The sequence below is a fragment of the Homalodisca vitripennis genome, chromosome 1 (genome assembly GCF_021130785.1).
Source record: "Homalodisca vitripennis isolate AUS2020 chromosome 1, UT_GWSS_2.1, whole genome shotgun sequence".
Taxonomy (NCBI): domain Eukaryota; kingdom Metazoa; phylum Arthropoda; class Insecta; order Hemiptera; family Cicadellidae; genus Homalodisca; species Homalodisca vitripennis.
Genome location: NC_060207.1, coordinates 178,762,479 through 178,778,435, shown reverse-complemented (window position 1 = coordinate 178,778,435; position 15,957 = coordinate 178,762,479). Strand labels below are relative to the sequence as shown.

At 36.8% G+C, this 15,957-nt stretch overlaps 1 protein-coding gene across 1 annotated transcript; it reads right to left on the bottom strand.

The window, feature by feature from the left end:
• Positions 1–12,104, bottom strand: LOC124352788 (V-type proton ATPase subunit e-like). Its single transcript, XM_046802462.1, has 4 exons — positions 11,849–12,104; positions 4,334–4,381; positions 3,302–3,389; positions 1–316 (listed from the first exon to the last, which is right to left on the bottom strand). The coding sequence occupies exons 1-4, from the start codon at positions 11,944–11,946 to the stop codon at positions 299–301; spliced, it is 252 nt and encodes an 83-aa protein (XP_046658418.1). The 5' UTR covers positions 11,947–12,104; the 3' UTR covers positions 1–298.
• Between the last annotated feature and the right edge of the window lie 3,853 nt (positions 12,105–15,957).

The following is a 15,957-nucleotide window of genomic DNA, read 5'->3' as shown; positions in this document are numbered from 1 at the left end:
TTTTACAATCTAACAATACATATATATTTATGTGTAATGTTTCATTTACAATACAGGATTACAAGACGAGTTGTGATATTTAATATTTATATTTTTACAAAACCTTACAATAAATAAAAATTGTGTAGAAATAAAAACAAACCTTCACCACTAAAACTTTACAAGTATATTGTCACTAATAAATTTAAAACTAAACTTTGTAATGTACACTGGGTTTTATATCTCACATATGGACAACAATCGTTTGATAAACAAACTGTGAAGGAATGACAATGAAGATTCTGGTGTCAGACTCATCTTACTGGACTGGATTGCCCTGAACAAAAGAAGATATTTTGATCAGTAATAATTGACTAAAAATCACCCATAAATTACCATTAATAATTATAGACCACTAATATAAAAAATCAATAGTATGAGATCCAGGTTTACAAATTTTCTTTTTTTTTAATTCATGCCCAGGTTATAAATGATATTCTTGTTTGATGCAATTCTTAATGGTAACATTTTCATATGTGTCTAATAAACCAAACAATTTCAACTTTTAAAATACAATTTTCAAGGAACAAGAATTCTGAGTGTTATTCAAAAATAACTCTAAGACAACTTAATCAATTTAAATTTTAGCAACAAAATTGTATTAAGTTATCTGTTTGTCTAAGGTTTTCTAAGGTCTTCCTTGTTGTACAAGGTCAATGAAATAAGTATCCAAACTGTTATCTTATCTCCAGTAGAAAGCATCATCACAGTACATAACAATGGCTGGATTTTTGAACTGTGTATTTTATTGATTCACTTGCAAAATTTGTGTGAACAGGTAATGGAGTAGTTGTTTGATAGTGAGTTTTTTCCCAATGCTCCATCATACTTTTATATTTCAAAAAAACAATGAGCGACCTGTTTCTAATTTCGTCAAAGCTTGGTGAACTGCTACAAACATTCACAAATAGTTAGTATGAGTTTTAGGAAAAGAAATGCCATAATCTCTAAGCGAGACCTTTACGATATGTACACTGGCAGAAACATTACTAGAGGCCAACCAAGACCTAAGTTTGTTTTAAAATGTCTTTAGGAAACAAATAAAATTATAACAACAAATGCAAACAATGCATGTTTTGTGTAATAGTGGTGTGTTATTTTTTTAAGTTGTCTGTTTATGTAAAACTTTATATTGATATGTAACGAGTAAGAAAAGTTATAATAGTGTTACAACTTTTAAAAGTGCAAGTGACACTTAAATAAACAAAAATTTTCATGAAGGAAGTGTTATTGACTTCAGTAAAGATATCTATGCATATGGTCCTAGCATTCGTTTGAGCAGTGCAGAGCATAGTTATGGTCATCTAGGTTCTTCCTACCGTGACAGAAAGCCTAGGCCTGTTTATTTTGATGTAAGTGATTCAAGTAAATTAATTAGTTGACAGTACCAATCAAGATCCGGACCATATTGGAAAATTAAAGATTCTGGCAGAGGAGGTAAAATTCCAATATCTTCTCCAACGAAGTAAGGGTGTTGTTTCCCTTAATTGATAAAAAACCAGTTATAACAAATCAAAATATGATGATCAGAATACCAGTTGATGTTGGCCTGGAGGCTTCAAGTGAAGACAGTGATGAGAAAATATGGTGTGAAGTTAGTCAGAATGAGTTTTTCCCCTACCACTAGTCAATTTCATGGAAAATGTAAGTTTCAAGCATATTTTAAGCCAAGACTATAAATTTTCATCATACTTTTCTCTATTTGCTTAACTTAACTATTACTAGAATACAATACAGTGTTTGTCCTTAATTTTTAATTGATATATAACATGTTGGATACCTGTTTCTGCTATGGAGATAAAAGTTTTCATAGTTTATGTCTTAAATGAAAGTTTGATTAAAAAACCCTCAATCAAGTTTATTGGTTACAACTTGGTTTTACCAGATGTCTAAGAAACCTCTGCTCTACTATACTCACCTAGACGAGAGAATGTCTCATAAATTTTGTAAAACGGTATTCTTAAATTTTTGCTCAAATGCCTAAAACCAACTACTTATAAAATATTTGATAACTACCCACTGCAAGGCCAATAACCCGATTCCAATTCACTGAATGATCCTCACTGATACTAGGAAGGAATGATTACTTCAAGAAGCAGAAAAAGACATACATGATCCGCAAATTATCAAAACATTTGGAGTGAAAAAGAACTACATCCTCAGTTTCTGTCATAACACAAGTGATGGGGTTTTTATAGTAATTAAATAGGAAGTGTGCGGAAATAGTAACTCTGTTTATGTTCATGTATTATAAATATTGGACAGAAAATGCCAGAGAAAGGTAAGAATTTATCTTCATGCTACCAAGTAACTCAAACCCTTCTGTTTGATCCAATAGCATTTATTGTCTTTGAATTGTGTTTCCAGTATCTGAATGCTATCCCACATACAATGTTAGAAGCCAAATCCACAAGAAGCCTTTTAACAAGTTTTTTCAACTTTAGTTGTAATAAATCTAATGATTTATACATGTTTTTCTGTCTTTATCTACTCTATAACTTGACAGAATTAAAATTTAAGCAAATTATTTTTTAAACTGTTATTTTGATTCAAACTTGTTTTTATAAACCTGTTTTTCATTCTTGCTTCTCTGAAATGTATATTCCCCAGTTTATTAAGATAAAAGGTATCTAATCAATTTATTTTAATCATGTTTTAAATCTCGTCAGGATGAAACTAGCAGTGAACTGGAATAGGAATTAATATTAACTATGCTATAATTCAATTTAGAAACTGATAAGCTTTCAATACTGCTATTAAATAATGCAGTAAGTTGGTCATTTTTACGTTGGATTCATTAATAAATAAATTAGTAGTTCGGAGATTTATTCAAACCAATTCATAGCCTGACAAAAGAAATAGTCACTTCAATAAGGAACACTCTTCTCATTAGCTAGCAACGAATGGAGGCCCTGCCTGACATAAAAATGGCTGTGATAATCCCACCCCTAGTGGCTACAGAGCAAACAAGCAAGACGCTTTGTCCATGATGCGAAAAGAAAGTTTTCTCCCCGTGCAAAACATACATCCATAGCACGCCAAAAGAAGTACTCACTTCGATAATAATGGTCTAATTTACTGAATTTCCCTTTTAAAACAAATTTTTTAACATAATTGTAATAGTTTTTCTCAAAACTTGTTCTGATTCTGACCACAACACGAGGAGTGGCATGATTCAAGTAACTTCCTAGTAATAACACTTTATTCATGGATGGTTATTTTATTTTGGATTTCTTGCAATGTAAATGGACTATCTACGTACCCATTCTCTGGCCATCAAGAGGAGAGTCTTATTCTCAATTTTGGGGCCAATCAGAGGGTTCATTTGTGCCATGTAGCAACAGAGCCAGCTAGAACAGAGAGCAAACTTAAATAACATAGAAAGCCTTAACATATGGACAATTTATGAATACTGTTAAAGTAAATTATCACATCTTGGTAACAAGTTAGTAGTAAACAATAGTAATAAATACATTGATTTGGTAATTTAAGCCTTTATTTTTATTATTTTTATTGAACTTGTGATGTTTCTCACCCTTTCAAACATTGTGATCTATTGTAAGATTCAATCTTTCCACTTTGCTCCAATTCTAGCATTTGAAGGACTAATAGCACTTCAAATACATTAATTTATAATTCTTCTAATTCAGAATTGTATTATCAAGCATGGGTATAAATAAAATAATAGTGTTTACTTACAAAAGCATTACCGGTATGTTTAAAATGGAAAAGATATTATTTTTTTATGGCATTAGCAATTGAATTGGCTGTAACTAAGTAGATTTCATACACTTTTAAGAAGATAAAATTTCAAGTAAACCACAATGTCAATAATTTTTAAAAAGATTAATTTCAGCTATTAAACCAACGACTAGTAAGCAATTGGCAAGTCTTGACTGGAAAACCATCTTGATGGTTTGCACAGACTTTTTAATTTTTTCTTGCACAGTTAATTACTGAACAAAATATAACTTATTATACACCCATATACTCAGATGTATAATCTGTTAACATAACACAATTTAAATTTGTTTTTATTTGAGTAATAGTAGATGTTGCATGATCAGAAGTTAACACTTTCTCCAAACAGTTTTTATTTTACGTTACTCGAAGAGAATGCAAAATTTTACAATTTGGAGATCCAAAATATATCAAATGTTCAATGGTTTGTGCTTAAAAAGAAAATGTGTACTTATGTATACTTTTGTTTACAAATAAAATACATATTACAAAACAAGATTATAAACTAGTCTGTAAAAATACAATTAATTATAGTATCTTACATAATACTTACAAAAGCCAACATGTTGCTCCGGTTAGCATGAGAACTAGTTGAATTATCCTAAAAAAAACACAATATATTTTAGAACCAAATCACTAACTGTCAAATACTATTCAAGCAGTACATTTTTCACAACTGGTACTCATATATAGTGAATTATTTTATTTCTCAGGAAATTATGCAAAGTTATAACACAAAAACAATTAAATGTGACCTATTCACGTAACTGTATTAAGATACAGTTAATAATTTTGTTAGAAAGATACTGCCATTCACAAAAGAAAATATGAAAATAATAGAATGTATTTATGTAGCTTAGGTGTATTTTATGTAACTGTTAACGCATTGAAAGCTGTAGATGCACGTTACTGCTATTCCAACTTGCCCAGAGTCGGTAAAAATCTCCATTGAAGGTGCTAAGGGAACATTTAAGAATTTGTTATTAGCTTATTGCAATTTTATTAATGTAAGCCCTACAGCCAAATACTACACTAAGCTATCTCTACCTTCACCTTGTAATAAGAGGAGTTTTAAAACCTATTAACTAGTCTATAACATCTACTGAAGTCGATAATGCATTCTCAAAGCTATTTAAACGTTGCAATGATGAAATTGTTTACTGTTAATAATGTATAATCAACAAATCTTTCAATCAACGAATCTTTCCAAAAATATCCAAAGCATATCCCAAATAAGGGAGGAGAAAAGCCGAAGCAAGAAACTACTGCCCCATTTCACTTACTCTAAAATAATTGAAAAAGTTGCCCTTTGAAGATTATTAAGTTATAGGGAAAACGACAATCTTTTAACATGATAACAACATGGCTTTCTGAAGAACAAATCCACAAGAGCCATCATTTAACAAATTGAAAATGTTATACACAAAGTTACCGATGGATATACTACAATAAGTATATTCCCTAGTAAGGTATTTGATTGCTTAAACCACAAAATACTCATTTAAAAGCTTGAATAACTCGGGGTAGTAGGGAGAGATGCTACATTGCTCCACAGTTAAAAGCAGGACAAATAGTAGAAATTAATAATTTCTTTAAGAGATAATGTATCATAAAAGTCTATCCACAATCCTAAACCGTTCAAAGAGTTGTCCCACAAGGGTCAGTACTGGGACCTATACTTTTCCTAGGACCTAAGTGCTTCCTGACACACTTTTAGCACTAAACACGACTAAAAAATACTTTTACCAATGACTTGTTCCTTATAGATCCCAAAACAAAATAGGCTTTTTATCATACAAATCCTAAATGCTTGATGGGCTACCAGAACCTGAAACTCAAAATATTATTGTCTCAACAATAGATAAAAACAACATATTGAGGAATTGTGCAAAAAAATTAGCTCTGGTACTTGTCATAACATGGATCAAAGAGATAGGTGGCCCCCAAGCAGCTAAATTAATCTACCATGTGCTGTTTGAATCAAACTTAAGGTATGGATGGTGTAGTGGCAAAACCAATAAAACTAATACAGTTCTAGAACTCATCTGTTAGTTCCTGAAATATGCTTCTGTGGTTGGGTACCTTATAAACTTGGCCCAATTGAATGCAACATTCAAAGATTTGTCCAATTGTATTGGTCATCGTGAAGATTTCAAATTATCTTATTATAGCAAGTACAGATGTATTTTGTTTCACACGACAGTAAATAGAAAATTATTAGTAGTGCTTTTTATTGATTCAAACTAACCACGTCTAAGAACAATCTTACTAAATAAAATAAACACATGGTAAACAAACATATTTTATTTTACTTATCTATTATATTTACATGTAATAATTTTAATATCATAGTCTTTACAATTCAAAACTAGTTAACTTAATAATACTCAAATTGAACTTTAAAGGCACCACTTTGTTCAACACTATGTTTACTGGTAGGAGAAACTAATTTAGTGTGATAAATCAGATTAAAGGTAGGTTCAATTATTAAGTTCTCTTTTGAAGGGATTATACATAGACTGAAGAAGTCAAAACACTTAGAAACCGAAGCAATCAATCGATTAAATCAAAACACAATATTGTAATATTTTTATATTGAATTGACATGAATGCTGCATTTCCACTATAATAACCTTTTCTTTTCTAAGTGTAAGCTGTAATAAACTATACAAACCTCTTTCTTTGATATACAAGGTAGGAGTATGCCACACCATGTATTGTGTAATAGGCTTAGGTTAAGTTCAATGCAAAATTTCAAGACTATAGACTATTTTGTTTTTGTGATGTGCGGACAAATAGGCAGAATGAAATTTTCCAGCTTCTCAAGTGATGATAGGCTTCACTAACACCCTGTCCATTAACTGCATTATTAGAAACTAATGCAGAGTCAGAGTATAATTTTATTAATTACAGTAATTATTAATTCTAGAAGTTTATTTAGAATGAACCAATAATAAAAAAGGGCCCACCCCGTTTCTTGATTTGTTGCCATCTTCTTTCTGCCATGATGATTGTAATTTACTATTGACCTATCGTCATTTGCAGTGGATGGTAGTTCAAAGTGATCATCTATTATCCTAATAATATTATACATGCGAAAGTGCCTTTGTTTGTTTGTTTTGCTTCCACACGTAAACTATTCCACCGATTGTAGCCTACTGAACTTTTTCATTGACATTCTTACAGTCCCTGGGATGAATAGGCTTATTCTAATTTCAAAAATCCTTCATAGATCCCCCCAATTTTTACTATTTTTAAGGATAAACTTGTCTGACACTTCATCACCCAAATAACACATACGTATGTATATTGCCATTATACTTGCAGCCACTACTCAAATACCGTTCACATGATTTTACTTTGTTTTAATTAATTTGGAACAATAATGTCGAAATGAATTACGTTACAGGTTTTTAAGATTGTACTATAGTGAAGCTATTTTTATATTTACGCCTAAAACAAATATATAGGTATTTGAGAATGTAAAAATATATAATATAGTTACATTTATGCGTAGTATGCTACTTACTGTTTACAGGATAAAGATGTTTGACAACGTTTAAAAACTGCTCGAGCTCTAACGTGATCAGTTAGTACTAACGCTACAATTTAAGTAGTATCTTGAGAGATGTTTTTCTTCTTTCGCCAGAAGTGGGGAGTGGTGCCGAGGCATTTTCCGAGCTCAGATCTCATCAGACAATCTGGCATGTAATCTGAGGTCAGAAAAGTACCAATAGGAAATGCCCCCAGCCATCAGTGCGGGCTTCAGTGGTGCCACCCCACACTTATAGTGAAAAAAGAAAAATATCCCTCGAGATAGTACCCAAATTTCAACTCAGATCACGTGAGCGTTTATAACGGTTAACTTTAACTTTGGTACTACTAGTACCATGTTTATGAGCTGCAGTATAATAAACGTCCAACACTCAAGTGACCGATAATATTGAATAATCAATTAGAATGATATTAATGCTGTCAGACATGTTTGTTTACTCTATTAAGTAATTATAACTGCCACACTTAGTATAAAGAAAGTTGTATTATTTTTTATACTCTAAAATGCATGTATTTCTTTTGACATGTAAAACTATAGTTTCACTATAATATAATCGTAAAAGTCTACAACATAATTCCGTTTGAATTATTGTTCCGAAGTAATTGAAACAAAGTTAAAGCAAGTGTGGTATTTGAATAATGGCTGCTAGAGATGGGAAATACTGTTTGTCAATACCTATTGCAAAATAATGTGTTGAGTTATTACGTTCGTGTAACATATTACTGTGGTAGCATGTTACTATACAAAAATTTAACTAACTCAATTCAATGTAACATAGACTGATAAGATAAACTAATAAATTTATAAACAGGTTTGACTATAAAACACAATTATTGGGGCGAGACCTTAATAAACAGCCTACACTCATTAGTTGATTATTATCGAATGATTCGATATATTATCTAACTTTGGTATTATATAATAATTGTAAGCAACAAAAATTATATTACATTAACAACAAAAATAACACATTACAATTCTTAATAAAATAAATATAACAATAACATAGACAACTAACAAAGCCAACTTTGGTTTAGACCTACATTTCAGAGAAACGTTACAGTATTTATAGATTGCTTGAATAACAGTGAATAACCACTTTTGTGAAATAGAGAAAAGGATTCTTCTCAGACAGGTGCACTTCCCAGCAGTAAAAAAATCACAAAGATTGTCTGCTAGGCAGTCTACCCCTATTACACTCCTCAAATTTCTCTGAGATTTTGCCAAGAACTATCTCACACAGATTCCTCATATTCATCACATTATTAAGAACAAACTGCAGGAGTTTAAATTAAAATTTATTTAACTTAACAACAACAGCCGAATAACGAGTGTAGGCCGCTTATTAGTCTCCCCTTATTGGGCATTATGAAGTCCTACTATCCTTCTACTATTTGTTATAAGACTATACATATGTACGTATTATAAATATTAAGAAATAAAGATAATTTTAACAAGTGCTCACGTGATCTGAGCTTGAATTTGGGTACTATCTTGATGGATATTTTTCTTATTTCACCAGAAGTACCATGGGTGCTACCAAAGCTCGCATTGATGGTCCACACTGGCCGGTAATTTCCTGGTGTAGGGTACGATAAGCGGACCTGGTTTTTTATATAGAATTTGGCAAACGATATTACTTAATCATAACCATCGATACAAATTATTTATTTTGAATAGTTAACGTAATATTTCTATTTTACATAAGTAAAATTTGATTATTAAAAATGGCAGTCAATTTTAGAAAACTACACGACATTGCTTTGGAAAATGATAAAACGTGTTTTTCGTGGCTTCAACATGTTGGACTCGTACGGAAAAAAACCATTATATGAAATTTGTGGGGAAGAAACAACTGTAACTGTGAGAGGAGCAAATATGGTCGTCTTCAGTTTTCGTAATTTTGTTTATTATAATTTGTTTGATCACTGTGAATATTAAATTTATATTTTAATTTAAAACATATGATTGTTATTGAGGACTATAGATACTTTTATATCGATTGATAGTCTAGGATTTGATATGCGAATATTAGGTATCGATGGTTACATTCTTCGATATAAAAATCCGCTTATCGTACCCTACTCATTTCCTGACCTCAGATCATCTAACTTCACCTACGTGAGGATCACGTAAGATTTAGGACGTGATGTAAGATCGGGAAAATATTGATCTGGAGTGCTTCTAGCCATCAGTGTGGGCTTCAGTGGCTCCGGCACCACCCCACTCTGCTGGCAAAAAAAAAAAGAAAAACATCCCTCGAGATACTACCCAAATTGAAGCTCAGATTACATAAGCGTTTGTAAAGGTTATATTTAACTTTGGTGCTGCTAGTAACATATTTACGATAACCTAATTATATTGCATAATAACATTGCAAAATGTAGTAATATTTCTAGTGATAATATATATTATGGTAATTGTCACATTAACGGCCGGAGCGGCAAAATATGAGTTTCGCGTTATTAACTTATTGGAATCTTCCTACAGAACAAAACAATATAAGGTTTGACGGGGTGGAAATGAGGAATAACGAAGTTCTAGAACATCAAATAAAATGGAACAACTTTTCAACTATTTCCATGTTCTACATCCATATCGGGCATCACGTGACCTTTTGTGACCATGATTCAACCTCGTGATGACGTCATCTGATGCAGCGCCATCTTTGCAAACGTAAATGAAATATAATACTGAAATGAGCAGAATTTTTATCCAAATGAACTACTATGTTTCTCTTAAATTTCAAGCTATAAATTAATTAGTTGTTATCGAGTTTAGACGAGTGCCTCTGGCCATCAGCACGGGCTTCGGCACCGCCAGTGCTGCCCCGCGCTGATGTCAAGGAAAGAAAAACATCCCTCGAGATAGTACCTATCAGTCAAATATCAAATTCTAGAGGGGCTGATCAGAAATATAAATTGAATTGTAATGGAAAGGCAATTATGTACCGTGTAAAAAACGTAATAAATCATGAATGTACCCCTAATATGAATACGTATATAAATGGACATTAATAGAGAACATTTACCATTAGTGTGTTCCACAGAATGTACAGAAACTAAATAATCTCGTTTCGGTTGAATCGTAACATCTTAACATGCCCAACAAAACACTCTAACACACCAATTCACTACGATTGGTTGAACTAGTGGATGGTTGATCCATGATCGTCACGCACTCACTCGATCCAAACTACAGTACACGATATCCAGCGAAGCACTGACTTCTGCCCCGGAGCGTTCAGTTAACAGATACGCTATCAGTCCCAGCCGCAGATAATATTTACGACACACCAGTTCACTACGATTGGTCGAACTAGTGGATGGTTGATTCATAATTGTCACACTCACTCGATCCAAGCTACAGTAAACATTATCTCTGACTTCTGCCCCAGAGCACTCAGATAACAGATACGCTATCAGTCCCACCTGCAGATAATATTTACAGATATCCAGACACAGCACACAAACAGAACATTAAAACATTAAGAACTTAATTATTTATGTATATACCCTCTAAAGTCATGTTATTTGTCATTTGCACCCCCTAAAACCATAACTTATGTATTTTTTGTTCTGGAGGATGAGCAGAATACGTTGATAACGTCAAATTTGTGATTTGCCACCTCGACTTTTAATCCTATAATTTCCGAACAAATCATTCAGCCTAACTGTTACTGGAACAACAGTATCCTGTTAATAGGTTAACATTGAATTACCTGTTAATGACACTAATACAACAGGTCTGTAATGGCAGCAAGTGCAGTGGTTATGCACATGTTTTATTTGTATCAAGACAAGTTTATCCTTCAAAATAGTAAAAAGTAAGTAGCCTAAATGTTAATACTGTTTTGTTTGTTACATTTTATAAATACATATCTTATATTATTTTTTATTCACCATAACATTAACTTATAGCTTTTTATATTGTAATTTGAAGTACAACTTAATTAAAATATAAAGTAATTTGGTATAAGTAGGCTAGTTGTTGCGAGGATTCTTTACTCATGAATATTGATGATTCGATATTATAGATCACTATAGGACCTTATTATACTGCAGTATATACATGATAACCTAAAATAAACCTACTTATATTGCACAATAACAAGTAACCTAGTAGATAGTGACAGAGCAGCCTCCATATAATATCAAAGAACCCAAAATTATGATCTTGTAGCCATTTGAAACATTGTTCAACGTTTAAAAAAACATTTTGACACAAAAAACATGTTCATCACCATGTTCTTGACAGTGTCATTACTCACTACAAAAATGATTTTTACTTTGTTTCAATAAATTTAAATCTAAACAATATTAATAATGTGTAAAATAAAAACAGCGTGATTATTAATTAGAAATATCTGTAGGTCACAATTTTTTTTACTCAATAGTTTAGAAATTTCTAATCAATAAATTATTTGATTGCCGTGGTGACCACTTATTAAAATACAGCTTTAACCAAAGTCAGTCCTATCTATAAAAGTCTAAGTTAGATTACAAAACTTACCCTCTATTCTGACCCTTGGGTACCAAAAATGGAAGAACTATTCCAACAACACCCCATAAAACAGACATAACAATTACAGGAATAGCAGAAGCACCCATTGCTTATTTTATATAGAGTACTGTCACGTTCACTTCACACCTTACGGGTAATGTAGAAATATATAATAAAATTGCACAAAAATTGATACTGTCAATAAGTTCCTACACGAAGAACAGGAGGAGCTCTTGAGATTGAGAATTGAGATGTCAGCTGACATGAAGTCACATGCTACAAACTACCCATTGCCAACACTCGCACAATTAAAGATTGTAACTTGAGTTTTTTTATAACAACCTAAGAATGCAATACAAATACATTTTGTTATACATTTTTAAATTACATAGTTAAGAACCAATTTACAATAAATGGCTAACAGAAAAAGAAAAGAATTATCTAAACTGAAATCCTGAAAACTGAAATTTGGGGGGGTCTAGGAGACGGGCTGACCTTAGTTCGGGTCAATCCCAAATGAACTGGGAAAGTACCTCTCCAGGGGCGGCACCGCCAAGGTGTCGCTCAAGACCGAAGGGGGATCCGAATCCAACCATCTAACCAATGGTTGGGCCCGGATAAACGCTATTCAGCGTCCTGCTTGAGGTGGCCCTGCTGTCAACAAAACCCCAGGATCTAGGGTAGTGTCTCGAGTGTGCACTCTGCGCGGTGACGGCCCTCGGCGCCGCGCAGTAGTGGTGCCAGTCCGGGTCCGCCTGGAATCGCACCACACACAAAAACTTGTTTTTGACTGAGGGCACCCCAATCCCACGGTGTGAAGCGACCCGTGCCTAAGGGATGCATGGCGCAGGGGTTGTGCGTCGTAAACGGAGCCCTTGGGGGTTGGGCGCCCCCCCAAGCGTAAATAGCCTTACCTGGTCATGCGGGGCTCTGGCTGGGTGGACTGTTATTTCCTCGGTACTCGTGGGACCTTTTATGGAGTCTTTTAAAAATAAACAAAAAACACCAACAGATTTAGATCTGGAAGAACTGCAACGGGCAGTTGCATCCGGCACCCAGGCCTTGGATGTATCTGCCTGTTCTTCTAGCGCTACCACCATCGACGACGATGTAGTACTCGATGATGCTAGCGGAAGGGTTGAGTCCATGGACACAGACACTGGAGCATGTGTAATGGACTACAACCTTAAGCTCCCCTTTAAACTGCGCAAGCGTTGGGCGATGGAGCAGAAAAAGGCCGACGGCACCTGGCTTCCGGACAGTCAATGGAGGAGGCAAACGGGCAAGAGGTCGGCCAATGAAAGAAGAAAGATAAAAAGACAGAGGGAGGCAGCACCGGAGGCAACTGCAGGTGCGGTCTCTACTCCTATTGGGAAGAGAGGGCGCTCGGGCGGTTCTTCGGCGGAAAAACCCCTGCCGAAGAGGCGCCCGACCGCACCTCCTGAGCAAGCAGCGCATGCGACGAGTACCAATCCCTCAACGGAGGAGGGGTTGGGAGAAACATTCAGGGAAGTTCTGACGGGACATAAGCTAGTCTTGGTCCCTGCTAACTTTCCTGAGAGGCGCCTCTCAGAGGAGGAGGCTATGGAACTTCGGGGGCGCATTCTCGACGAGGTACTCTCAGCAGAGGGTGTGTGCCTGCAGTTCAAAAGGTGTTTCCCCGAAAGGGGGGCTCTCGTCATGCTTTGTGGCAATGACGAGACCAGGGATTGGCTGCGGGGTCTGGCTCCGGGGCTGGGGATCGGTGGCCCTGGGGGAATAGGGGTGATCTGTGGGGACTACAAAGACCTCATAAGATCTACCAAGGTCTTCCTAAGGGTCGATGGTCCCATGGCCGGGAAGGACTCTGCGACCATTCTCAAGGCCATTAATAAACAGAATGCTGGGATCTCTGTGTCGGACTGGAGGGTTGTTGGAGATGTCCACACGGGAGATTCCAGAACTCTTGTAATTTTAATAGATGAACAGTCTTCAACCACTCTTAAGGGGAGGGGCTGGAGGGTGTTCATTGGTGTGGAGCAGGTCCAGCTGAGGGCGCGGGGTGGGGCGGTTGATCATGGGGATCAAGGTTCTTCAGATCAACCTGCAGCACAATAAGGCTGCCTCGGCTGTATTCTGCAGACGCTTCCTGTCGGAAGATTTTCACGTGGCTCTGATACAGGAACCTTGGATCAGCAAGGGAAAAATATCAGGGCTTTCAATGACAGGGGTGAAAATATTTAGTGCCCAGGTTGAAAATGCCAGGACATGTATTGTTGTAAGCAACAAGGTGGACAGCATTCCTGTTCTGGAATTTTGTTGCAGGGATCTCGCCACAGTCAGGTTGATGGTGACTGGTACTGGACGAGCCCTGCTAGTTGCATCATCATATCTACCGTATGATGATGCGGAGTCCACGCCCTCCAGGGAACTGGCTGCCTTGGTGGACCATGTTGGGAGGAGTGGAGCGGAACTGGTGGTGGGATGCGACGCCAACTCGCACAACGAGGCGTGGGGCAGCACCAACACTAATAACAGAGGTAAGTTACTTCTAGAATACATAATGTCCCGTAGTCTAATGATCGCAAATGTGGGAAATGTGCCCACGTTTCGCACGAGGACAAGAAGGGAGGTGCTAGATGTGACCATGATGTCGGAGGGTATGGCTGGTCGGATGCATGGCTGGCATGTGTCTGACGAGCCTTCCCTCTCTGATCATGCTCACATCTGTTTTAAGATCGGTGAACAGATGCTGGAAAAAGTTCAGTATAGGAATCCGAGGAACACAAACTGGGTATCCTACAAGGAAAACCTCAGGGCACGGCTGGATTCTGATTCCACTAATGGGAAACGGATTCACAGCGCGGCGCAGCTTGACGAATCTGCTGACGGTCTAACTTCTGCGATTGTCGGCTCCTTCGATCTCAGCTGCCCGATTATAAACAAAAACAGATCTAAGGTAGCCTGGTGGAGCTCTGAATTGGCCTCTTTGAGGAAGAGGGTCAGGGCTCTATTCAGGAGAGCCAAAACTTGGGGTACTTGGGACACCTACCACGAGGCTCTTGCACTGTACAACCGCAAGGTTCGTACGGCTAAGAGGTTAGCCTGGAAGAAGCTCTGCACCGATATTGACAGTGTGCAGGGCAGTGCAAGGCTGCAAAAGCTATTGGCAAAGAATCCCATCTCGCCGCTTGGTAGTCTCAAGGACGATCAAGGTGTTTACATTACTGAGCCGGAAGGAGTTCTGAAAGTCATGATGGGAACACACTTCCCGGACTGTATTGTTCATGAGGGTGAACAACCACCCGAAAGTGAGGGGAGACATGCGGGTCGCGCCACTCATTCGCAGTGGAGTCTGGCGCACCGTATTGTTACCTTCAGTAGGATTGAGTGGGCTATTAACTCATTCAGTCCTTACAAGGCTCCTGGGGGCGACGGGGTGAGACCGGTTTGCTTGCAGCGGGGATTGGACATTCTCCTTCCACAGCTGTGCAGACTGTTCAGAGCCTCCGTGGCTCTCAGGTACATCCCACTACCCTGGAGAGTGTCCAGAGTGGTGTTCATACCGAAGCAGGGGAGGGCGGGCATGGATCGGCCGAAGTCTTTCAGGCCAATATGCCTGTCCTCCTTCCTTCTCAAAACCATGGAGAAAATGGTTGCCAGGTTTGTTTGGGAGGGAGCTCTTCTGGAGCGACCTTTGCATCCTAACCAGCATGCCTACACTCCAGGAAAGTCATGCGACTCGGCCCTGCATCAATTGGTATGCAGGATTGAGAAGACGCTGGCGGCAAAAGAGGTAGCCATAGGAGTCTTTTTAGACATTGAAGGTGCCTTTGATAATACAGCCACTCAGGCGATTATCAATGCGGTCTCGGGACGTGGCGTTGATGGTCAGGTGTGTGACTGGATAGGGGCCTTGCTCACGGACAGGGTTGTTGTTTCAACCCTCATGGGAGCAAGTGTTAGTGCAAAGGCTACGAGGGGCTGTCCGCAGGGCGGCGTTCTCTCTCCTCTTCTGTGGAACCTGGTTGTGGATGACCTGCTGAATTCTTTGAATAGCAGCGGTGTCTTTGCACAAGGGTACGCAGATGATATTGTGATTCTTGTGAGTGGCAAGTTCAACACAACAATCACGGAAT